General features: G+C 42.6%; 1 protein-coding gene across 5 annotated transcripts in view; it reads right to left on the bottom strand.

Annotated features, from left to right (window-relative positions):
* Positions 1 to 26,100, bottom strand: part of GALNT9 (polypeptide N-acetylgalactosaminyltransferase 9) — a 359,393-nt gene that overhangs the window by 119,107 nt on the left and 214,186 nt on the right. For 2 of the 5 annotated variants that reach the window (XM_079322930.1, XM_079322934.1), the window contains exons 2-3: positions 10,387 to 10,478; positions 8,426 to 8,580 (exon numbers count right to left, since the gene is read on the bottom strand). In XM_079322930.1, the coding sequence (XP_079179056.1) occupies positions 8,426 to 8,580; positions 10,387 to 10,478 (247 nt within the window). Of the gene's footprint in view, positions 1 to 8,425; positions 8,963 to 10,386; positions 10,479 to 26,100 lie in introns of those variants that run through there. The other 3 variants (XM_079322933.1, XM_079322932.1, XM_079322931.1) reach the window with 2 other exon arrangements.

Raw genomic sequence — 26,100 nt, 5'->3', positions numbered from 1 at the left:
GATCTCCAGAATTAGAAGTCAGAGGCAAAACCCTACAAAGTTCACCAGATCTCCACTAGAAAGGGGAATTATTCCAAGACCTTCAAGGAGAATCCAGTTCTCAACCATACTGAAGTAGCACAGGGACAAGCAAGACTTCATCCTTTGTTACTACATACACATCATCAAAACTACCAAACCTACTCCTCATCCTGTGGCAAAAACACCTTCACTTGGCCAAATTCCCTACTGGAGTTACTGTACTGACACTCCTGACTGTGCTGATGCCTCTGGATCAATAGCAAAGATTAATTTAGGCAGCTGATTTCAATGGGACTGCGTGCACGGGTGAGCTGAGGAGAATCTGAATCATTGCTGCAGTCACACAAACCTACTTGAGGCTGTCACCCTGTGCAGCCAGCACTGTCTGCCACCCCACACACTGCTACAGCACAGCAGGGCTGGCACATCTGCTCCTTGCTTGGAAAGCAGTGTCACTTCTGAGCCTGGCTTAGATCCCCAGCTACACAACTGCTGACTCAACCACAGACCTGCCTTCCAAGAGTTCCCCAGGAAGAAAACCCAGTGACACCCTGGGAGCCCCAGAGAGACCTTGAGAGCCTTGTCTTGGCTTTGCACAGGGGAAGGAGGTGTCAGGAGCCTGCAAGGCTCGTGCCAGTGCTGTGCCATTTTACAGGGGCTGGTGATGCTGCAGCCTCTTGCTGCTCCAACATGCAGCCCTGGAGGTTGAGACTGAAGCAAATGCACTCTAAAGAACCCCAGAAGCCAAGCATGTTCCTTTATATCCTCATCCACCAAATCTGGGTTATTTAAATGTGATCCCAGTCACTGGAATTCTAAACATTGTGCTGTGAAAGACAACACCCTCCTGTAGTACTATGGCATCAAATATCTCTGCCTGACAGAACCATTTTTAAGTAGCAGAAAGCTACCTAAAGAGAAGCTCTTTTAAAAACCTTTTCTTGGTTTAGTTTTCTTCATCATTGCCCACTCTCCCAGGATGACATGCAAATTACAGCTCATGTATTAAAAGTATAAATCAGACCAGTGGCAAATGAAAGTGCTTCCAGAGAGCAGCTCCATAGGAGGTGATGCAAGGCTTAAGATATTCAGAAATCTATATTCTCACCTTCTCTAAAAACGTTTTGCTCATTTACTTCAACAACTCTTCAACCCCCAAGAGAACTCTGCCTCCACACTGCACATGATGACAAAGCAGAATCACTCTATTGTCTTCTCAGCTCTCCACCCTGCTGCTGCCCTCCACTCTCCTTCAAAGCCAGGAATCAAGGACACATTTGAAGGGAAAAAAAAACCCAACAAAATAATTTAGACCTTTTGCCATTTGTCAGAGATTCTCAAAACCAGCCCATTTCTGCTGCACTGTTTCACTAAGGACTGCCCTCAACAAGGATACAAAACAATTCATGGCCCCAGGCTCATCCTTGGTTTGTGAGAAGATCCCTCAGATCAGGTCATGCTAGTAAATTAAACACAAACAGAATTGTTCAGAAATTAAATGGCCTGGCAAGTGCAGTAAGAGGGGCAGGGAACTGGTGTGAGAGCTCCTCTGGAACATCCATTCCACTGGATTTCCCACAAAAGTGCTGCTGGACTGACTGTCCATGCACAGCAGGGAGTCCAGCTTAGCTAAACCAGGTGAGATATAAAGTTAGTGTGAAGAACTGCAGAAAGCACAAGTTCCCTTCTCTTACTGTGGGAGGAGAACATCAAACCAGAGGGATAAGAGAGAAGAACTCCTTGGACATCTACAGAAGTGCACATCCACACAGAGCTCACTTCATCTGGACCTACACCACATCACAGGTGTGATGTCACTTCAAGAAATAAGAATTTGAAAGCCCAACAGATCAAACTGAGAAATAATGATAGAACCAAGGTTGTCATTTTTATCCCCAGCAGCATTCCAACGTGTTAAACCTTGAAGTAATTCCAGCTAAATCAGAGGGCCCTTGACCAAGTTTCATCTTTGCTGCCTTCTGTTGCATAAATCAAGAAATCCTGGCTCAGGAGATGGTCTTACACTCCTCTTATCTCCTACAGGACTTGATGAGTAACCAGTAATGTCCAGTTTGCTGTATCTTATCTTCAAAACTGTCTGGAGAACCTAGATATTCCAGAACACCTGAAAGGACAGAAACTCTAGGGCAGAAAGACAGTTTTTAATCTGTTTGCACCTGCTCTGCTGTCCTAAAAATGGGTTTTGCCTCCACCTATGAAGCTTTCAGATATTCACAGCCACTGCCACAGCACCACAGCTATGAGTTTTAGGAAAAGCAGACACATTCAATTAGTATTTGGCTGTTTTAGCTCTGTGCTCTCAGGAGAAGATGACTTTGGGTCACTGGGAGGATTTATCTCTGGATTTCACTCTCAGGAACTCAAGGTGTCTTATTTCAGAGACAGATTTGATCAATAGGACTACAACAAGGTTGGAAGCTGCTCTGTTGTCACTGGCTCTCTTCCTTCCTGTTATACAGAACATCACAGGGTCTTTTTATTTTCTACTTTTCCTTTTTTCTGTCCTCCAGTGTGTTGGTTTAAACTGAATGATGGTAATAACTACCAAGAGAAACCCCACAAACAACAATAATAAAAGAGCATGCCAAGTATGCTGAGAAAGAGAAAGTGAGTGCCCATTAGTAAAGTTAGAGAGCAGCATTTAAAAAAGGCAGATTTGTTAAACATGATTCATTTGCTTTCCTTCCTTTCATAAATCTTAGTATTTCCTTGGGTAAGTGCCACACATTCAGTTTTTGGAACCTCATTCTAGAATGATGCTCCTGGTTTAACTGCTACCTGTTTTATTTACTAAAACATCAAATAAACAAACAGTAAAACCCCCCAAATTGAAAAACCAGCTGCACCTCTCTCTACCAAGGGTATTAAGTTAAAGGCAGGTTTTCTAATCCTCTAAACCTGTGCAGTGGCTGTAGGTGTGCAGCCACCACACTGCAGCTCCTCTCTGGGAAGGTGACAGACCCATATTTGCTTTTCCAACTCCAGCTAAATGTACAAAGAAATGGAAAGATACTGAAATGGAATACAGCTGAAAAGGCAACAAAAACAACATCAGGCAAAGGTTTCCTTTCTGCCTCTGTAAACATTGTTTTTAATCTCATATGGTACAAATGATTCAAGTTCCACACAAATGAGTCAATGATAAAATTACCACATGATTTTTTTTTTTCCTGTCAAAATAAGCTTTCTTCCCAGCTACAAAGGCAAAAAGCAGAAATGTTACATAAAAAATAGTTACCACTATATGAAACATTAAGTACAGAGAGACTTTAAAATCACTGATGTGCTGCTGGAATGGAGACATATTTTTTGTATTTGTCAATATTTTGCAGAGCTGAGTGCAATTTTGCCTGTTTTACAAAAGAGAGCTGCCCTCTTTTTTAATTAAACTTTTAGGACTTCTCTTCCTGAAATGTCTAAATAGAGTCGTACTATTTCCAATATTATCTTATATTTATATAGGGGCTATCCAAAAATTGGCTCATTATGTTCTCCTTCTGTTGTTTTGGAGAATAAAATCTTGACCTTCCTGAAAGCACTTATTGTGAGTTCCTCAGCTACACAAATCAAGATGAACACAACCAAAGCAAGTGTGATGGGGAAATTGGTCTGTTGAGTTGATCATCACTCTGCAACAGAGAAGGTCAGCCCTGTAGCAATGGTGACTTGAGAAAACTTGCGAAAAGAATAGAAAAATCCAATAGAAAATACTGTGTGGTAAAAAAAATAATTAGTCTTTTTCCCTCCTGCCTTCATGAGAACCAGCCTTGCACTGCTTTAAAAATGTCCTCAAAAGGAGACCCTGTGAGGAGAACCCCATCACCAAGATCAGGAAACCACATGGCTGAGAGCAGAGCCCACGTGTGAGCTGATATTTCTGGAGGTGTTCAGGTGCTGATTTTGCTGTTAGTAGCAGACCATAAACACATAAAATAGAAATAGTTATAAAATGTGTGGGTATGAGAAGGTGCAGATTCATTGGGACAAGGCTGCAGTCACACTAAATGTGACCTGTGCATGGTGACTTTACCTCTCTCCTCTGCCAAGGAACTGCTCTTCAGCTGAGAGCTTTCAGCTGTAAAAATTTCTTTTTGACAATGTGGACATGTGATGTGGACATTCACATTATTCCCTTGCAGCCTGTTCCCAACCTTTACTTTCAAATGTGGAAATTTGGACCCATTTTCAACTAGTCCCAAGCTTATAGAGAATAAACTGCCCTTTTAAAAACACTGCTGTAACTTTTACCTATGCAGATTGGCAGGCTGAATTTTAAATGCAATCACTTGGCTTCCAGTGCACTCTAAAAATCAGGAGTCTCAGGCAGCAGGAATCAGTACTCTGCACCCAGGACCTGCTATTTCCATCATTTTAAGCCTGTGTGCTGCAATTATGTGAATTGTCCACTTTTTCCCCAGCCTCCTCCATGAAATGCATATGTAATGTAAACCCCATTTATCACACTGGAAATTGCTATTGCATTTAATCTTCCCAAAGAGAGCAAAATCAAATTATGATGTGTAACCAATGATAACCTGTCAAATTCAAGGGAATACTCCAAACTTATCCTTGCACATCTAAAATAGAACAGGTCAAAGGGGTCTAGTGTAGAAGACATGGGTAGGAAGACATGATGTGAGAATACATAATGAGAAGATGAAAGCTCTCTAAATCTTTGCAGATTGAATGAAATCTAATTACATGCTGTATTGATTGTTGTGTATTACTGGAAAGAGACAGTGAAAAGGGAAAAAGGCAATTAGACTGAAATTGTAGTCTGACCTTCAATTGCTTTTGGCATGAAAGGTTATGGTCTACTTGGGGCATCAAAAATTCTTTATCCTCTATGGTGAATCATTAGCAGCAGACTTAGATGCAAAACTGATTAGGGGAAAAAATTCAGTCAATTAAATAATTTTTAATTTTTCCCCTTTACAAGAGAAAAAAAAAAAAAAAAAAAAAAAAAAAAAAAAAAAAAAAGTAAAGGCAAAGGAAGAAAATACCAAGGTGTTATCATTATGACATTTCACAAATTGCTACCAAGTCTAGCTGGTGTGAGTTCTGTGTTGAATGACAATAAAATATATCCATCAATAGCAATACCGTAGCAAAAAAAAGAAATATATATATATATATATATATATATATATATATATATATATATACACATTGCTTAACTAGCTCTATAATAACTCTGTTTTTCAAAATAAAGATTGTACCCAAGGTCAGACATCAGGAGGTAATACAAAGTCTCACTACAAAAATTCCACTGACACGTTTCATTGCTTTCCTTTCCCTTTACATGCTCTGTTCATTTGCTTCCACCAAACCCAGCAGCAGCTGAGAGAAAAGAAAGCTCTCAGAAATACTATTTTTCCCAAGTTGATAAAAAACCAGAGCACGAGCCAAATAAAAACTATTGTTTGGGTGTATGTCTGCACGACTGCAGGGAATCCTGGCAATTCTCATCCATCCTATTCTGAAAACTCTTGTTCTGCCAAAGATAATGGCAAGGACCAGCTTTCCCCTGACTTTCATGCATGGTCCTCTGTGCTCTGCACACACCACCACAGGCACTGCACTCACTGATTTTATTCAGTCTGAAAAGTTAATGAGTTCTCAAGTGATCAGTTTTGGGTTGCCTCTTTATACATTTGTAATGTTACTGCCTGTGTTTATTTTCCTTGTAGAAGGTACACACTTCTAAATAACATTTCCTTGATTGTATGTAAACAAATATGTGTAACAGAAACAAAATTCTGTGCAGCTGCAGGGCTGGTCTCTCACAGAGTGACTCTTTATTGCACTGGATCATCAACAGAGTCCCTAGAAAATCCAGGTAAGTCTTTTGAGTTCAGGTCTCAATCTGAATGGAAGAGAAAAATAAAATAAAAGAACACTGAGATTTACAAAAAATATACTTAATAGGTAGTTCTAAATTTGCTGATCTCAAAAGGACCAAGATCAGAAAATTAAAATGCTGGGCTGGGATGGCAATGATAACATTGAGCTGGACTCAGCCTCCTGGTGCTTTGAGGGGTTCTGGGTATGCAAGTAACTCATACTCCTCCTTAATAAAATCTGTCCACCCATGTCTGTCTCTCCACATAGAAGAGACTTTGACCTACTTTTAAAAAAGTAACATCCAAGACAGCCTCAGCCAGCTCTCTGACCTTGTGATCAGGCAGCATGTACAGGACAGGGGCTGAGAAAGATGAGAAACCTTACCCAACACTCAGACTCCAGAGCACAGGCGTGTTTGTGTAACACCAGCCTTGCTGTGAGACACAGCACAGCCCTGACACAGCCTCCCCTGAATCCCAGTGCTGCCCAAGCAGCAATTTATGCCCATTAATGGCACAAATAATGAGTCATGATATTACAAACAGAATAGCAGCAAGCTAAACCCAAAGAGAGTTGCTTGGTCCTGATTTCACTTACAGCAATGCAACTGATGATTTCAGTGGAGCACCTTCTAATTTCTTAGGAATTTTTGCTTTTGTTGAAGCATAATGGGGGAAAGATGGTTTTTTAATTCAGAATGATGATGAAAGAATTAATCTGTGTTAATGTATCACCGTGTAATAATCAGAAACCCAAAAATCACATTAGAGAAAAATTGAAGGGAAATAAATAGGAAATGTGAAAAATGTGAACAGCTCAGCTTGAAAAACTTTCTGTATTTTCCTGTGTATGAACTTCCAGGAAAATAAAACTGCCTGTAGTGTTTGATATGACCTGAAGAAGCAATGTAACACTAAGTTCAAGTAATTTCAACATGAATATCCATATCCAGTAAATGGAATTAAAGAAGATAAAGAATACAGTTCCCAAAATAGAGGCATGCTTTACAGAGAACTTCCAGTCATTGCAGGCAATGGTGCCTGCCTAGCACGTTAAGGACTCCTGCTGATTCTCCAGGGGATGCAATGCTCGGATGAACACAGCACAGGGAAATCCTACCCAAAGTCTCCCCTATGAAAAACACCACAAACAAATCTATTTGGGCCAAAAAACCCCCTCATTCATTGAGCTGTAATGGACATATCTTGCAGAGCAATCTAATTCAGTTTGGGAACGTTATGGCTTGATGGAATTCATGAGAACATTCTCATCTTAAATCCTACATTCTTCAAAACTATTCCAAAATATGGTTAGAAAACACAGCAGTTGACACTTTCCCTCTAATTCCTGAAAGTGTGGGTTTGGGACTAACACCCCACTCCACGTTCCCCTGTCTCTGCCCTGGTTATCCAGAGGAGAGCATGAGGGGATGCCTGTTCCCTAACACTTGCTGGCACAAACTGCATATTACCATAACAGCCTAACTTACTTAGATTTATACATTCATTCACCAAGCAGTAATAGGAAACATACTTTATGGCTAACCCTCCTATTTGTCTGCATTTTGAGGCTACAGTAGCCTTTCTTAAATCAATGTTACGAGTAAGATTTCCACAAGCAGCCTAGAAGCACATTTGCTCTACTTAAACATATTTACACTGAAAATTTTATTTGCTGCGAAACACTAAATGTTACATTTATATTGCAATTTCATGCAAAAGTTCACTCCTTCAGCCTTTTTTGGTCCAAAACACTGCTGTATTTAATCACATACTTATTTCTTTGATGTCTCACATTTAGAACTTTACAAATCTATGCAACTACAAATGCATTCACTTTGAAGAATTCGTTTCTGTATGAAATGTTACGTGTTCTGTAACAATTTTGAAGGCTTAGCCTGTTCTAACTACCATGGAAGGGTTCTTTGCTTACCTAGCAATATTTTCCAAGGCTGATGAGTTAAAATGGTAAGTCATAAAAAGAACTGGTGGATGCTTCCCCTCCTCAACAATGACAATAACAAATTTAAACGGCAAAATCATTAAGGAAACATATGGGTGCTATGTTTAAACAGACCATTAACAGTGCACAATGTTAGAACTCAGCAGAAGGTATTTCAAGTAGTTCTGAAACCAAGTATATGACTTCCAGCTATAATTGAACATTGTATTTGCTATACAAACAACTTCCTATGCAGCGTTAATATATCCAAGCAAACTGGAAATCCTGGTACAGCTTGTAGGTACTTCCTCTGATCCCGAAACCCCTGAGCTGCAACCTCCTGAACTTTGCATCTATTGAGGAAGTCCTGACTTTGGACATAGAGTTGGCAGGGTGAGAGAGGTGGGAGGCTCGACAAACCCCTCCAGCAGAACCCCGCATCCCCTTTGCCCTCGGTTTTCAGCTCTGGAGCGCTGGGGTCGGTGCGATCCGTGCCCGGGCTCCCTCCCCAGCGGGCGGGCACCTGGGGGGCTCTCGCCCAGCCTGGCACCCTCCCGGGCACAGGACATCACAGGACATCCCCTCCCGGCCCTCGTACCATTGAGCTGGTTGTAGACCACTTCCTCCAGGTGGTCCAGGCGCTGCAGGATGGACTCCCTGTCGGCCAGGCTGCCCACCTTGGCGCCGCGGCTCCTGGCCCGGCGCTCCGCGCTCCGGACGATCTGCACCAGCTCCTGCGAGCGGTCCTGGATCCTGCAGTAGACGGAGAAGAGGATGATGCCCACGAAGACCAAGATGTTCACCGTCAACAAAGTTTTGATTTTCCGTGCCACCGCCATGGGAGCCGCGGGCGCGGTGGCGGGGGGCGCATCCAGGCGCGGCGAGCGGCGGCCCCGCGGCCACCCGGCGGAGCGGAGCCGGGAGCGGAGGCGAGGGGCGCGGAGCTGAGGGGAGCTGAAGGCAGCGGAGCTGAGGGGAGCGCAGCTGATGGAAGCGGGGCTAACGGGAGCGGAGCTGTCCTTCAGCACCGCCGCGCCGCTCCCCGCCCGCTGTCGCCCCGCGGGGCCCGCGCCGCGGCGGGCAGGGCGGCATGGAGCGGGGCCGAGCGCTGCTGCTCCGCCGAGCCTCCTCCTCCTCCTCCTCCTCCTCCTCCTCCTCCTCCTGCTCCTGCTCCTGCTCCTGCTCCTGCCGCTGCCCGCCCGCCCCGCTCTGCCCGCTCGCACAGCGCCGGTGCGCAGTGACGTGCTCCGCGGGATCTCATCGACATGCACACGGCGGAGCCCGCCCCGCGCCCAGCCCAGCCCGGCCCAGCCCAGCCCAGCCCGCCCCGCGCCCAGCCCAGCCCAGCCCGGCCCAGCCCAGCCCGGCCCGGCCCAGCCCAGTCCAGCCCAGCCCAGCCCAGCCCAGCCCAGCCCAGCCCAGCCCAGCCCGCCCCGCGCCCAGCCCAGCCCGGCCCAGCCCAGCCCAGCCCAGCCCAGCCCAGCCCAGCCCAGCCCAGCCCGCCCCGCGCCCAGCCCAGCCCAGCCCGGCCCAGCCCAGCCCGCCCCGCGCCCAGCCCAGCCCAGCCCAGCCCGGCCCAGCCCGGCCCGGCCCAGCCCAGCCCAGCCCAGCCCAGCCCGCCCCGCGCCCAGCCCAGCCCAGCCCAGCCCAGCCCAGCCCAGCCCGGCCCGGCCCGGCCCGGCCCAGCCCGGCCCGGCCCAGCCCAGCCCAGCCCAGCCCGGCCCGGCCCAGCCCAGCCCAGCCCAGCCCAGCCCAGCCCCGCCGGCCGCGGGCAGCGCCGGAGCGCGGCAGGACCAAGGTGGCCTTGCTGCGGAGGGGACGTGATGCCCCACCCGCCTCACCGCTGGGAAAGAGATGAGACAAGTTCAGGGAGAGCTGGTAACGTGCTCAGCCCCTTGGGTTTCCCCAGCACTGGCTCGGGATCCTACATGGAAAGGACATGGTTGGGATCACATCCACAGGCAAGAGAAGTTCTTGCCAAGCATCCATAGAAATATGGACTCATAGAATAGTTTAGGTTGGCAGAAATGTTTAAAAGTCCATCTGCTCCAAGGCCCCTGCAATGGGACATCTTCAAGTAGATCAGGCTTCTCAGAGCACTGGGTCTGAGCTGATCTCAAATGTTTCCAGAGATGGGACATCCACCACCCCTCTGAGCAGCTTATGACAGCATTTTACCACCCTCATCAGAACATACTTATTCTTTATATCTAGTCTAAATTGACAATCTCTCAGGTCAAACCCATTAACTCTTTAATCTCAATACCTATGGGCATTAAATATGCCCTTTCAACAGCTTCTCTGTTCATGTTCACAGTTCCTTTTATTCAAAAAGATATACCCATCTCACTTATAGGGTTGCATGCCATAGGATATATCCCAGTTCTGGAAATTTTTCTCCTTTCATCCTTCCTTCTTGGTTTCAGGAGCTGCCAACTCAATATGTAGCCAAAGTTACAACCTCCCTGAGGTCATTGAAACTTGGCAAGCCCTGCTCAGATTTTCCTGAGATATAAACTCTTCACTGCTGGTCCTGCTTGTGACCCTCCTGCTGCTCACCTTCTGCAGGGCCCCTGAGGGTGAATTTCTTTGAGATGTGTTTCTGTCCTACAGGAATACTCCCTTGGTCTTGTAATGATCACCAATGAGACCTGGGTTGAGCAGAAAAAACCTAAACTGGAGTTTCACCATCACCTAATCATATCCCTGAAAGAAGATGCCACAAGTTCAGCAGTGTCATCTCTTCCAAACATGGAAATATGGAAATATTTACAGGATTTAGTTATTTCCTACATTACCGGATTCTTAAACACAAATAATGTCTAGATGCAGGTTCAGATCTTTCACTCAAGTTGCAGTAAAACTCTTAGTCACTCAGCAGAAGCAGCTCAGAATCTGAAATTTTCCAGTGCTGTGATTATTTCAGTAGTATTCTTATTGCAAATCTCTCATAGCATTACATTTTCCTAGCAAATAACAATTTGGTTTAAGAAAATATTGAACTAATGCTCAAGTGCTGCTTATTTGATGGCTTCACAGCATTTAATATATTATAGCAACACCTGCTGGTCTTGATATGGTTAAGAATCTGTTATATCCCTATTTCCATTATAAACTCCAAGTCCACAAGCTGGCCACAAGAATTCAGGTTGGATTCTGACACGAGTTTACAGTTTGTCCCAAGGCTTGTAAAACACCTTCAACTTTCTTAGAGAATTTACCAAGTTTTGATGAGGATTTTTTGCACCACTGCAGTTTTGAACTGGTTTTCACAGACATGATTTCATCCATGACTGGCTTAACTAAAGGAAACCACTTTTTCACCTAAGTAAATGTTCTTAAATGGTCAGCTTAAAATATTCTCATATTCTTCTGTACACACCACAGACTATGTTCACATGGCTGAAATCTCACCCAATATCACTCAAACAACAGATATGGCTTGTACAGCTCACTGTTCCTTCAGACATCTCAAAGCAAGTTACAGAAGAAATACCACAGTTGACTGAAGGACAGCAGAAGTCTTTCTGGAAAAATTTCACTATCAAACAATATGGAACCAAACAAAAAATAACGGTAATATTTTCACACGAACACCACTTGAGCTGAAGCTGCTGTTTCCTGCCCAAAAGGGTCAAGTTCCTATTTTAATATCCACGGAAAAGACTTACATTGCCAAAGAAAATTTGATCAAAATCAATATATGCAACAGCTGGGTTTCAGTGAGAATGCTTTGGCTGAAACAATACAAATCAGCTCTGATTGCTGATCCATCCTACAAAAGGAGATCATGGGAAGGCACTGGTATCTGCTCCCAATCAATGGATCAAGCCAGAAGCAATGCTGGGATTCCATTCCAACCACAAATCCTGTTTCTCTCTCTCTCTCTCACTGATTTTCACTCCTATTCATCCCACCAGGGTTTCTATTCCATTCCTCATTGGAGGATCAGGAAGATGCTGTAAAGGCACACCAAGGTACTGTGCATTCACAGGGCAGCCTGCAGGTGATCACACTCTACATCCCTGTGCTCAGCCAAAGGGAACACAACTGATCTGAGCCCACTTCCTTTGGAGCTATTAACCTCAACCAGTACACCTTTTTTTTTAGCCAATACTGAATTATACAGCAACTGAGTATGATCAACATAACCATCATCATCTGGACGGCTCTCAAGTTAAGTTTTCCCAAAAAAAGTGCTCAGAAAAATCTATTAAGAGAGACCATGTGGAATTGCCATGCCTACAGCAGAACCCCTGCTGGCACCACGCCTTCAGTCCCAGGTGTGGAGGGTACACACACACATAACCAGTGAGTTTCAATTTTCTATGAGGTGTTTTACGTTGAGTTTCATTTTAAATGAGATGAAGGAATTGGCTGATGGAGCAAAAAAAGTAAGATTTTACTTTTGAGAAAAGGCAAGAAGAGGGTGATTGAAAAGTTGCTTGAAAGTTTTTTTTTTTAATTTTAAAAAGCCTAAGTTGAAAAAAAAATATTGAATTCAAGTTAATAACCATAAAATCATTCCCAACCACTTTTCCAAAAGGACAAGATTGACTTACCATATCTAAAGAGTTGTACCTTTCTGATCATCCTTCTGCATGATATGAGACATTTGCAGGAATGAATAATGTGCAGAAGGGAAGACTTTGATGTTTAAAATATTTGAACACTAACTTTAAAGAAAGAAAAAGACACCACAGAAAAAATACTATGCCAGTGCTGCTCTGCTGCTGTAGATTCCAGTGTAGTTACACACAGACCTCACCTACCATTTTCCCAGTGAAACCCCAACTGCATTTGCTAGCACTTTGCTTTGAGTTTTAATATAGATTAATATTTTTCTACTTAATTTTCTACTTTTTCAGAAGCAAACAGCCACAAAAGCAGCCAGCAGTCTCAGTTCTGTTGAACACCAGACACACAGAGCTGAGGCCCTCACCCTGCTGCAGAGAGGCACTGCAGCCCCTCAGATGCTCAGGAAATTCAGGCTATGTGCAGCCCCTCCTCACCTCAGTGCCAGCAGGCTCTGGGAGATGAGATCTGCACAAACACCTCGTTTGCAAGGAGCTTTTTACACAAGTTAGGGGAGGAATTAATGAGGAAGCCTCAGCTGTGTCACACTGGGGATGTTTCCAGCCAGCCTGTTACCTGTGCTGCTGCAGCCTCAGGGCCTGAATTAAAGCACACAAGAAGACCCACAGTAAATAATTCCTCTGGCAACAAGGTGCTGCCAGGTCCCCAGGGCTTCACCCTGCTGCTCTGGATGCTGAGGCTTTGGGCACATCCAGAGCTGACCCAGTGCCTGTCCCTGGAAGCAGAGAATGCTGTGGCCAGGTAAGGCTGAGACAGAGACTGGTGTCACCTCACTGCATTCAAAAGGCTGGAAGCCCAAAAGCCACGAGGGATTTCTGTGCAGTGATCCTGATCTGGGAGCATTCAGTGCTGGCTCAGAAAGTGAAGGTGTGTGGAGACTGGACAGGCCTGACCATGACCAACTCTGCTTTCCCTGGGGCAGGATGCCAAGAACGTGTTTGCTTGAGCAAAACAAACTCTGCTACACTTACTGCACACACACCATGCCTGGGACACTTGGTAGTGGGGCCACAATTGGTGTGCAAAGGCTCATTCATAATGAGCAGCCCTGCTCAGAGCACTGGGCATGCCACAGGGATTAAGGATTCACAAGATTAGACTGGAGGGGCTGAATTTTAAATGCATCTTGAGGATGGTTCTAAATGAAATGAGGTGCCTTGAAATCTGAAAAGATATTTCAGAAATTATATATCTATGTAATATATGTATATATATCCTTTTAACTTTGGCTGTATTAGTCACTTAGTAAGATTGCATAGAAGTTTCATAAATGGAATTTGGGATGCTTCCTCTAAAACTGCAGCAATTTCCACTTGCACATGGGACAATTCTTCAAATGTACAGATCATGCTGTGTCCTACCACCTGTGGCTGACACATAAATATGCACTTTTTTTATATTATTCCTGTTGCATTAAAGCTACAGGTTGACCCTGCAGAGAGATTTTATAATAGACAGCACAATTGCCAGCAGATCTTCTGCTTTCATGCCTGTGAGATTGTGCTGATGGCCACCCTGTAGTAAAAGCATACAGATAAAACTCAGCAATTACCCAAACATGCATTAAAACCCACAATAAACCTGTCATTGTGAAACCAGAATATAAATAATGCCAAGATTAAAATATTCAACCCACATACTTACATTTTACAAAGCTCTAATTTATAAACATTACAGCTCTCACCAATTTTAATAAGAATTGAGTGGAGCTACCTTTTAAAAATCCAACTGCACAGTCCTCCATCTATTTCATATTATTGTCTCCTACTGTAATTCCTGAATAGGTGCTTGTTTGCTAAGAGAGGATTATCACCATTCACCATGATCAAAAATTACTTGCAGGGACTTAGATTTACCCATGCACAAGAGATAATGCATCCTTGAGGACCTTGTCTCCCCCAAATGACAGAGGCTCAGCCCACCTGCATATCCAAAAAAAGGGAAGTTGGCTGGGACCTGCCTGGCAGCTGCTGCACTGGGATTCTAAATTGCAGACTGATGTTTTTAATCACCCCCATAACTTACTGCAAGGAATTTCAGAGTTGCTTGATAAGATAGAGACTCACACTGGAAATAAATCACAGAAGCTTTTAAGGACAGCTTCTATGTTTATGAGAGTTGCACTAAAGAAAATAAATGTGCAAGTGATATATAAATGTAATTTAATATCCAGCTATTACAGATACAGAAATTACCTCATTATCCTCCTTGAAATTCATCTTTACTTATTCCTGATGCCAGAAAACTTACTAACTCCTAAACAATGGCTAGGCTGTTAGCATGCTGAGACTTTTACTCTTCACACTGTCCAACATTATCTTCTGGTTCTACACTTTTCTTCTTCTGCTATTCTCATGCACTGCACAGGTTTTAAAACAGAGACTGCTTTTTGATAGGGCTGTTTTTAAAAGAGGGTTAATGAATGATGCTGCTAATTCCAGGAGAAAATCAATTTTCAGCTCTGCGTGTGACATTTGTAGATTATGATCCTCAGCTCTTCCTTGGAATCCATTTGTCTCATTTCCACTTCTACTCTTAAACAGCCAACCTTATGGTGACACAATTTCCTGTCAGGTCTTTTATTAGTCTTTGATCAGACATTATTTTGGGAAACCTGTCCAGATCAAGTTTTCTATTCTAGCATGTTTTTAGTACAGCAGTGCTGGCTTTGGGGAGAAGCCTGTTCCCAGTGACATGTGGAATGTCACTGGCACCAAAAAGCTGGAAGGATGTTGCTCCCTGTCCAATCCACCTGAAAGCTGATGAGAAAGCTGAACATTAAGCTGGCTTAGAATAATTAAAAATATTTTGCTACAGGAATTGCACTGAACACAGCAGGGCACATTAATCTTTGGCCACCAATGTGGCAGTCCCAATTCTGCCAGGAGGAACAGGCTTGTGCAGGTATTTGTCCAGGCTGGTAGGAAAAGAACCTCATGCAATATTCATTACTGACTCGTCTCTGTCTTGATGCACATTATTAAGAGCTGCCTGGCCCTCCAGCAAAATCTTCACAACAAAATTAAGAAACACAGCCAGCCATCATGTCAAAGTCCTAAGAGATTAAATATTCTAAGTGCAGCAGCACCAGGGTAAATTAGTATTGTTACCTCCTGACCCCTAGAGCTGCACCCAATGCTGGCTTTAAACAATAAAAATAATGAGATTTTTAGATTCCATTTATTTTGAAACAACAACTGGCAGCTTGAGAGAAGAAAACATGTTTTGGCAAATAAAGTTGACATTGACATTTTTAGTAAAGAATAGCTTTATGGTGCCTTGTCACTGGGCAAATATGAAGAATCACTGCTGCATCTGATGTATGATGTTTTTCACAGGGACAGTGTATGTATGAGTAATAAAGAACATTTAGTACAGTTTGTATCTGCCTTTAACAGAGATGTTCAGAATATTTAAATAGAAACCAAAACATTTCTAGCATTAAAGTCTTCAATGTATTTTTAAAATATTTCATCTTTAAAAAGAGGTAAAGGCTGATGCATGATAAAACTAAAACTCAAACTATGCCAGTGAGAAGCCTTGACAGATGGAAGTAGGATGACAAAACCACATTCATTTAGTTGGGTTGGATTCCCTAATATTCCCAGTAAAAGGCAAAGTCCAATTTAACAGTTTTGGAGAGAGTTTTGGGGGGACTTTGGTTGTTTTTTTTTTTAAACATACTTGAAAATGAGCCAGTCACTAGGAAAAAAACATTTAAGACTACATTGGATTATGCAAATGCTTTCAGAACTGTTCTGTCTTTTCCTGCTCCAGACCACACAACTTCTCTAGCTTTCAATTTCTCCATCTGAAAACTGGGGACAGCTTGCCATAAGGGAAGTGACAGAATTTGCTTTTATTAATCTCCCTCTCAATTGATTCAGTGACCATATGGAGTATCAAACAAAAAGAAGTCCAAACCAAGAAAAACAAGGAAAACTAACAGATCTATTAGAAGGCACCAAAAGTGCAGTGGTGAGGAGCTGCAGGTAGGCAGAGAAGTGTAGGTATGACATGCACACATATTCACCACCCTTTTAGCTCTAGATGCTGGGAAGACATTCTCTATTATTCATTAATTCTGTGGTGAGCAGACAGATTAAGCATTTTTCCCTATTAATTAATCTTGCTCCGGGCTATGAAATTGAAAAGCTTCATTTATTTATATATTTACTTATTTTGAGGGAAAGCCATTTCTCAGCAAAGCCCTCCCCAGTGAAACTGCAGTTTCAAAGCCTCTGGCCAAGCTCCCAAGCATTCCACACTGTGCCTGCCTTCAGCCACTACAACATGATATATAACTACAGACACAGATCACTTACTGCTTTGATACTAAACACAGGGAGATATTTTACATTGGTGGCTTGGTTGTGGTACAGACATTAATACCAGTCATAAAGGACAAATCACAATCCACTGATATAAAGGAAATGTGAAATGGACCAGGTCTGTAGTTTTCTTTATGTTGTTTATTATTAAATATTGTACCCAACACACATCCAGTGTTATCAACTCACAAAAAGAATCCTGGCATTAAATCCATTGAGCTGCTTTTGATTTGCATAAACCAAAGATGAGCAACAAGCAGTGTCTGGGCTGTCCAGCCCTGAGCAAGGCTTTTATTGTTGGGGGTTATTTCCCCCCACTCTCAGGCACACAGATCCTGGGAGGACATGGCTGGACTGAGCTTTGGCCTGAAATCCTGGGGTTTCAGTTGCCTTTTAACAGAGATTATTGCAGGGAGCTGCACTGCTGCCTGTTAGCACTTCCTTCAACACAATTAGCACAATTCCCTGCCAGAGAAAACACGAAGGGATAGCTCAGTGATAGACTGGGGTTATTCAACTCTTGACAAAAGGTTAGGGGAATTCTCTTGAAACAGTAATTGTCTGTCACATGAAATACTGCAACTTCTTGAGCTCAGGAGGAGGACACCATAACATGAAGTGGATTAGGGCAGGAGGGAGCTAGAGGCAGGCAGGTTAATAGAGAGGAATCCAAATGGACTTGCCAAAATAGCCTAGAGAAGAATGGACAAAGAAATAAAAAATAAAGGCTAATAAGGAGCTCAAATTTATCTGATGCATTTGTAGCTAAAATAACTGAAGCTGGTTCCTTCCAAGTCTTAAAGATTTTTGAGGTCAGTATGTGCAGAGGGAACTTCTGAGGGATTGCACAGAGGGGCCTCAGAGGAATTGGCATGTGAGCCAGAAAAAGACAGAATGGCAAAGTAAGAAGAATAAAGTATTTCTTGTGGTGACAACATTCAGTACACTATGAAAGGAGACTCACATAATAAACACATCATCCCAAAGCTCCAGAGCCCAATCCAGTCAGGTGCCACTGTTAGCTGGCTAACTGGAGGCAAGTGGAGTGGATTGCCTGCCCAGGAAAATGTTCTGCAGGTTTGATTTGAGGAAATGAGATGAAGGAAGCCTTCAGAAGGGGCACACCAAGGACATGAGTGCACAAGTCAGGTTTGGAACAGAGGGTGAGAAAAGTTAAAGTGATAATTTGATTTCGTAATGGAGCCAGAAGTGATGTTCACAGCACACATTTTACCAGCTTTAACTGGCCACAGATCCAACTACTGATTACCACTAAATGAATTCTGTTGATGAAGCCTTCAGTATGTAACTTACAGTCCTCTTTTCTCCCCCATGACACTTTTCTAAATATTTTGTTCTCAATGCATGAATGGAGTGTTTATCCACAACAGGACCCTGGCCTTGACTGGGACAGGGAGCTGCTCCTACCTGTCTGTAATACACACACAGGACAAGTGATAGCAGCAGTGATAAGAACAGAGCATCTTCCTAACACCCACTCTGTGCATGACATAAATGAATACATCAGATTATTCTTTAAATAGCCTACTCTAAAATTAGATAAGTGAATGCTGCCACATAACACCAATACTAATGGAATTGGAAGAGCTGGATACCAGGAGCAGACGGTGTCGAGAAAATTCTCTGCCTTGAAAATGTTAATTCATTTAATTGCCACTAATTGTACATAGCATCAGTGCAAATTCAAACACGAGAGCTGAACAGCTCTGAGCCTGACCTTTGCCAGGTAAAACCTTCAGTTTAAGGAAAATCTAGCTCAGAATTAGTGAATGTAGTCTCTTTCATGCACACCTAGCTTTCCAAAGCACGCTGCAGCTGTGCAGACAAGCCCAATCCTGAGATAAATGTAACCCAAATTCATCTCAAAGTGCAAGTTCTGTGGCACACACAACAATTCTAAGGCACATCTTCCATCACCTTGTTCCTCAACTGCATGACCTTACAGCAAACCTGATGGTGCCTGAAAATGGCCAGAGAAGGAGCCTTTCTATCCACTCCTCTAAACCACAGTAAATCCTCTAATAGATAATTCAGTTTGAAATTTCAAAATTTCACTTTTCCATGATTCTATAAAAATTCCTAGCCCAATGGGATTTTGGGGTGCAGAGAAGACAGAAGACTAGACCCCTTTGTACTATGGAATGAAAAACTGAGATCTGCTAGCCAACAAGACACTAAAGAGTGCCATGATGGACACAATTTGGTATGCTAGGGTAAAATTCTTTATTCTTTTGGGAATGTATTGTCACAAGACAGCTGCTTATACTGGATTAGAAAGGGAATTAGAAAATACACAATCCAATTAAAAAGTAATGTTTGTTTGCTTGCTTCTTGCAGTTCTTTTGCTCTTTCATACTAATTCCTTCTCTTTTTCATTTTTACTGGAGTCATTATTAATATTGACATTCACAAATAAATCCCAAGATTCATGTCTTTTTAATATGCCTCTAGCATTTTTCACACCATGGCCTGATCCTGCAGCTGTAAATGGAGCTGCTGCATTTCCATCAGCTCAGGATCCAGCCCCAAGCATGACTTCAGTGGGAGATGACCTCAGAACACAGTGACCTTTCCAGAACATCAAACCAAAATGAAAAGGTGCCCCAGCCTTTCAAGCAAGGACACTGAAACCAATCAATATCACTTTGCACAGATTGACAGCAAAGTTGAAGGAAGGATCATGCTGAAGGCAAAGCAGAAGAGGAATTTTTTTCTATGTGTTTTTCTGTTGGTGAAAGTTGGAAATGGAGCAGGCACGTAACAAATGCTGGTAGTTAACTCTGCTACCCTCTGGAATGCCCCATTAAAATAATAAGGACAATAACAGGTGATATTTCAAAATAGCACTGAAATTCCAGCAAACAAACTGTAGGACTGACTGCAAATACCTTCACAGACTTTAAAAAACACCCATCTCACATTTACCAGATTTGAGGCTAAACTCCCATTTTCCATCAAAGTACAACAAAATCAAACTACACAAACTCCTTAGACCTATGAATTCTCTGTTGCTTTTAGAAGCAAAAAGGTTTTTAAAGACACAAAGTTCTTCCTTGTTGAAAAGAAGAAGAAAATCCAGTAATTTATTAAGCTCCTTTAAAACCTGTGAAAAAAATCAGACAGAAATCTTGTGGCACTCTACTTATTTTTACTTTCATGAAAGAGCTCACATGATTAGAAACTAAAAACAAACATTCCATTGAAAGAAAACTTCAAATAAGAAGAAATGGGAAAAAGAAAACCCTCTAAAATGGTCTAGAAAATTCCATTAGTCTTCACACATCCCATTGCCACCTCTGACACTCTGAATGGTTCCAACCCTGATAACTTCTGATTCTGGGAAGCAAAGCTTGTAGAGAACAAGGAATCATTCAACACTTATGTATTTGCAAGTCCCATTTTTGGTGCCATTTCTGCTGCCATCCCCCAGCTGGGCCACCTGCAGCCCTACAGCACCCTCAGCTGCACCATGGTGAGCCTAACAGGGCATTTCAGTTTTAAATTGCAGAGTCCCCTCCATCTTTCAAGTTATACTTGCTTGATGCTCAAAGCCAGGAAAGTCAATTGAAACTTAATTCTCTTCTTCTTTGATTTATAGCAGCTGTGGATTAAGAAGCTGATTTGGGACAGATTCAATTGTTTCCTCACTAAAAAAAAAAAAAAAGCAAACGAACCATAAGAGCTTTTCTAAAGGTTTGCACCTTGAATAATGGTTGTGTGTGCTTTATTGTATTACACCAGTGTATTTTATTAGAAAGCATTATTCAACCCTTATTTCCTGGAATTTCTCTGAGTCCATTCATGTGTTGTCAGAATATGGGAGAGACTGAGAAGCACTTTGTGCTCAGGACAGATGGGGACAAGCTGGGATTGCATCCATTGAAAAACAGATTCCAGGCACCCCAAAATGGGCCATGTGAATTCACTGCAACTGTTAGCAGGATTTTTTGGTTGTTTTTTTTCAAATAAACTTTAAAAGGGTGACTTTGTTTCAAAATTTTCACATCTTTCCACAAGTTCTATGTTTCTAGATGATGCCCTGACATGAAGTGGACCTATTCTGACCCTGGAGAACTTTGGGTTTTATTTATTTATTCATTTCACTATATATTTTAGTGGAAAAGCTTAAATAATTCATTTTTGTCTGTATATTTCTCTTTACTAATATCTTGATTTAGTCAACAAAGGAACCAAACAAACCAATTATTTGTATATCTCCAGTCTCCTTAGTAAAGCCTTCCCTTTTCAAGTTTGTAGGAAACAGCATGCTTCAAAACAACCCACTCTGATCTGGGGCTTAGAGAAAAAGATGTTTAGTTCATATAAATCAATATACCCTCAGTGAGGAACATGAAACTGTGCTTTCATACCAGGCCAGGAACCTACCTGGTTTTACTATCTCAGTTTGGAGTAACTTTTTGTTTGAAAGTGTATGTGTTTACTCAAAAATATTTAGTTTAAAAAATAATTACAGAAAACATTAATGATGTATTTCCCTAAAATATGCATTGAAATGCACAAAGTATGGGAAGACAGGGACATGCTGTACAAAACACAGGACCCCTTGACAAAAGAGGAATGCTTTGAAAAGATGAAGGGAAGATCAATATGTTCCATCTTTATAGGCTCTCATCTTGTATTCTCCTGCAGTCTCCAGTCAAAGCCTACTTTTGTCTGCAGTCTAACAAAGAGTATTGGTGTTATGAAAGGTACAGTGGCTCCTTCTTTATGCTCCCTGATAACTCATCATTTGCAATCATTCTGAGATTCAAACCAGCTTTTCCTTACCTGAGCAGAGCACTCAGGCCCTGCTGCAGGTGGAACTGTGGCTCCCTGCAGGCTGCTGCCTTTGTCTGCTCCCTCCCTACAGAGGCTGCTCACCTCCCTGCCAGCAATGGCCACAGCAGAAAGCTGGGGGAACAATAAATCTGTTTATCTGATGTGCCAGGCACTGCCAGAGCTGGTGAATAAAGAACACACCTCGAAAATACCTGAACCACAGGTGGGGATGTGGCAAATCCACCCCCACTCACCAAAGCTACAAACACCAGGAGCTGCTGTGGTGCCACATCTGCCCAAGGATGTGCTGCCTCACCACAAGCAGCTGAGTTTGCATTGTTCCTGAAAATCCTGCTAGGTAAAAATAAAACACCCCTGTCTGGGCAAGTGCAACCCACAGCTGCACAGCAATAGCAGAACAAAGCTTGTTCTGGGAGAAGTACCTGGATGTGACAGCAATCACTTGTATATAGAGACACCACTTTCTTCCCTTTTCACCTAATTATCTGTGTTTAAGCTGTGTCTGTTTACAAGGAGTCATGCAGGATGGAAAAGGAAGTATAAAATCACACTCACCTCTTCCACAATAACTTAAAATAGCTTCCCTGGAAACACAGAGTCCCTGTGATAGTCCTTGGTGTCTCAGCCAAGAAACTTTACAAAGTCCTTCCGTGAGCTACACTGTGACTCTGTTATTTTTGCTTGTATTTATAGCAAGGTTTTCCTCTCCAGTTAAATAGCATTGGAATTCAGCACTATTTTGAGACTTTGTGGAGGAGTTGGGGGAGGAGGAAGGGACAGGGGACAGTGGGTGGTCTGTCTGGGAAGCAACATCCATAAACTCATGCCAAGGCAACTTGCTGGACCACCTACAGGAGTTGTCACTTTCTGTATCAACAGACAATTCACCCAAGAAAAAAAGGAATTCTCTTCAAAATCAGATTGATTGATTTCTTTCTTTTTCATGTGTCATTCTGGACAATTACAATTACAATTACATCAGCAGCAGACTGGTTAGCTCAGAACATTCTGCAGCTACTGCACAAAATAACAAGTGAGGTATTAGAGGGTGCAAATGAGCTCATGCAAACACAGTCTTTGTCCACCAAAGCAGCTACACTTACAGGAGCCCAGAGCTGGAGGCAGTGGAATTTCACTTCTGAATCCTAGAATCCATCCTTGCAACATCAGGGATTGCAGGGAATCAGACAATCCTTTTCCATGTTGGCTCTGAACATAAAACCCCATGCAGTCACACAGAAACCCATGGAAGTATAAAATGTGCTTTTCTAATGTGAAAAATCAGAATCTTCACTTGCTTGCTGCCCACCCCATCCAGAGGGCAGTACAAGGGGACTTGCACTGCTTCCTTAGCAGAGGCTGGAAATCAGACACTTGCTTTATCCTGCCATAATTGCATTTGTTACTCATGTTATGGCAGATAAGGAAGTAGCCAGCAGGATAACAGAGTAAATGATGCCCACAACCAGCATTCAACTTGCAAACACACAAAAGCACTTTCTTCAGAAACTCAGAACTCTGCTGGTTGAAAAGCCTGAGTTCTTGATAAGGAGGCAGATGTAACCTTGGAAGAAATGCTAAAAAGGCAAAATCCTTTGGCTGCAGACAAAGAAAGGCTCTGAGGATTGAAACCCATTTCTTATCTTCCAGAGAATTGTTTTGTCTGGATGCTATTAGCACAGCATTCCTCTGATCATTTGTAAATGTCATTTACAGACTGGCACAATTGTTCTCTGCAGAATAGACTAGAGGGTCCAGCCTTCCTCCTTTCAGGCTGCAGCCCATGCCCTGTGTTTAATAAGGATGTTTCATATTGTGTTTTTCAGTTCATGCTCCAGTGCCCACGACCCACGTGCTGCTCTGTAACAAACCAGCTCCAGCACAGTGCTGAATGTGTGATGTGTGACACACAGAGCATCCCACTCCCAGTTTGAACACTTGCACTCCTCTTCTCCCAGAGCTTCCCTTGCAGTCACCACTGCTCCAGGCTGGATCAGAGAAGTGGGCTGAGCCACAGGGAACCAGCTGCATGAACTCCCTGTGCTCACAACAGCCCCAGCACACTGGGATTGCTGGCACTATTCAGGGTTGTCTTTACAGCTGGGCTGATCCCTGGCCTCACACCTCCCCATGTAACATCAATTTGCAGTATTTTTGATCCTTTTGTTTTTCTTGTTTTTCCCAAGAATATCACAAATAACAACTGCTGTTTATACAGACCAGATTGGCATTTATGTTGGCTCCTCAGAGCTGCTGAGGCAGACAGAAAGGGAAGTTTAGATTTTGATCCTATATTAAGAATTACACATTTCTTGACCCAAATTCTACTTGCAGAAAGACCTGAAATTCATGCCAGTAATGTCCATTCAAGAGATATTTGATATCTCCATTCCCTCTTAAACAAAACAGGGCACAGCCACCACACCATAGCATCTGATCAGCAAAAGAATGAAGTAAGGACAAGAGCAGACATGGCAAATAAAGCTCTTAGAATGGCACACCCCAGACAGAATTCTGTTCTGGGCTTAATTGCTGCATGCAGGCAATCCAGGAATACAGAATACAAGTAATGGATACTTCACCAGCCATTCATATGGGGGCCATGTCTGCTTGCTTAATTTTAAAATTCCAGTAATAAAATAAACTGAACTCTGAATAAAACTGAACTGAATAAAATGCTGAACTCTGATCCACAAAAAGCAGATGCTGCATGCTCACTTCTCCTTTGAGCTGTTGGGTGTGCTTTTTTCTTGGTATTTTAGTGGCAATGTCCAACTCTGAAAGGCACTGGCTGTTTATTAATTTTGAAGGAAGAAAGGGAGCTCTCTGTTGAATTAATTAATTTCCTTCAATTCATGCAAGGCTTCAACTTCACAGTTTGTGATCAAAGAAAGGGTGTTTTAAATAATGTTAAATATGGTTTAGGTTTTACAATGTGCTATCTGCTAGTTTGGTTTCCACTTCTCTATTAAATCTCTTGCAAACACATCATGCTCTGCAAAGCACCACGCAGCTATGAAAGAGAGAGGGCACTGGAACCAATACTGAAACCATACAAAAAGCATGTACTGCTTAATTATTGCCAGTTCTGAGATGAAACAACCCAACATCTCCTAAAAACTACCCTCTCCAACCTCACCAAAAACCATCAGTGAACAACCTTCAGTGAGGCCATGGGTACATTTGTTTCTAGAGGAATCCAAAGTGAGAATCCAAATATCAGGTCACATACTGGTGACATCTGGGTTTCTCTGGTGCTGCAGGGAGCAGCTCCCAGCCAGGAGGGAGTTTGTTCCCTCAGCACATTCCAAAGGCATGGAGCTGGTGAAACTCCAGCATCACAGAGACTCCACTGATTCCAGCCTAACACAGAGAATTATGCCATGTTTGCCAAAATATTAATGTGTGTTATGCTTCAGTGTTAACTAAAAACATTCCTTAATCCATTGGCTAATCCAAACAAACAAATTAGTATAATTGGAGAGCTGTGCTTGTGAATACAAAGCACAGAGAGAGGGAACACGAATTGTCTTCTTGTCATTCCTCTCAGGCAGCATGTGCAGCTAGTTCTGCTCCTTGCAGTCTGAGCATACTGGTGTAATTGATGGCAACATTTATCATAACAGCAGCACAAAAGCATCAACTGCTTGATGAATTTATTTACTCCTGCCCAGAAGTGAAGCTATGATTGGACCACTTTATAAACATCAAACTGCTGTAGACCTGGTCTGTTGTTGTTGATTGCACAAGGGGAAAAGAGGGAGAAGAAAGAAGAATTAAAAACAGGGCAAAAAAGATGTGATTGGGAGGCTGGAGGTTCAGTGAAAAGACAAATGTCTTTCATTAAGGGAAAACAACCATTACTTTATCTAATTTTAAAAAACAAAAAATAATCACTCTTGCAACCATGATCAACAGCTGCAGTATTATTTGCTGCAGAGTTCAGTCCTTTCTCTGGCAGGTATTTTGTTCCCAGCCCACAGTAGTCCTGGAGACAGAGAGCTGTAAAGAAAGTGCCAGCCTTCCAAACTAACGTGACAGGGACTTTGGCTTAGCAAGTCAAAACCAGGAACCACATCACATTCCTATTTTTTAATCTCTTGTCTTCCACAGAGAAATATGGGGTCATGTTCTCTGCTACTTTTCCTGGGTGGATTCTGCACTTTTTGTCCACAGATGGAAGTAAATCCAATAGGGGATAGGTCCAATGGCTTTACATTTGCTAGGTTTCCAGACTCTATCTCTAAAAGGGTCTGAAAACCATTGCTTGAGATGGAATGGTCTGAGACACTCAGTCTGCACACTAATTAAGTATTGTTGTTTTTCAAATAATAGTGTAAAAAAATTCCTTTTTTCCCTGGTTGGCTCCTTTGACTCCTATCTGAGAAGAACAGAGGACAGCAGTATCTGGAGATAAGTTTCAAACATCCAGTTGCTGTTTGGAGCAGCCTCTGTGCAGTCTACAGCAGAGCCAGCATATCATCACAGGATGATTCACAGACAGAAAACAACATGAATGCTATTA

Source organism: Erithacus rubecula, assembly GCF_903797595.1.
Source record: "Erithacus rubecula genome assembly, chromosome: 19".
Lineage (NCBI taxonomy): Eukaryota > Metazoa > Chordata > Aves > Passeriformes > Muscicapidae > Erithacus > Erithacus rubecula.
This window is presented reverse-complemented; position numbering and strand designations above follow the sequence as displayed.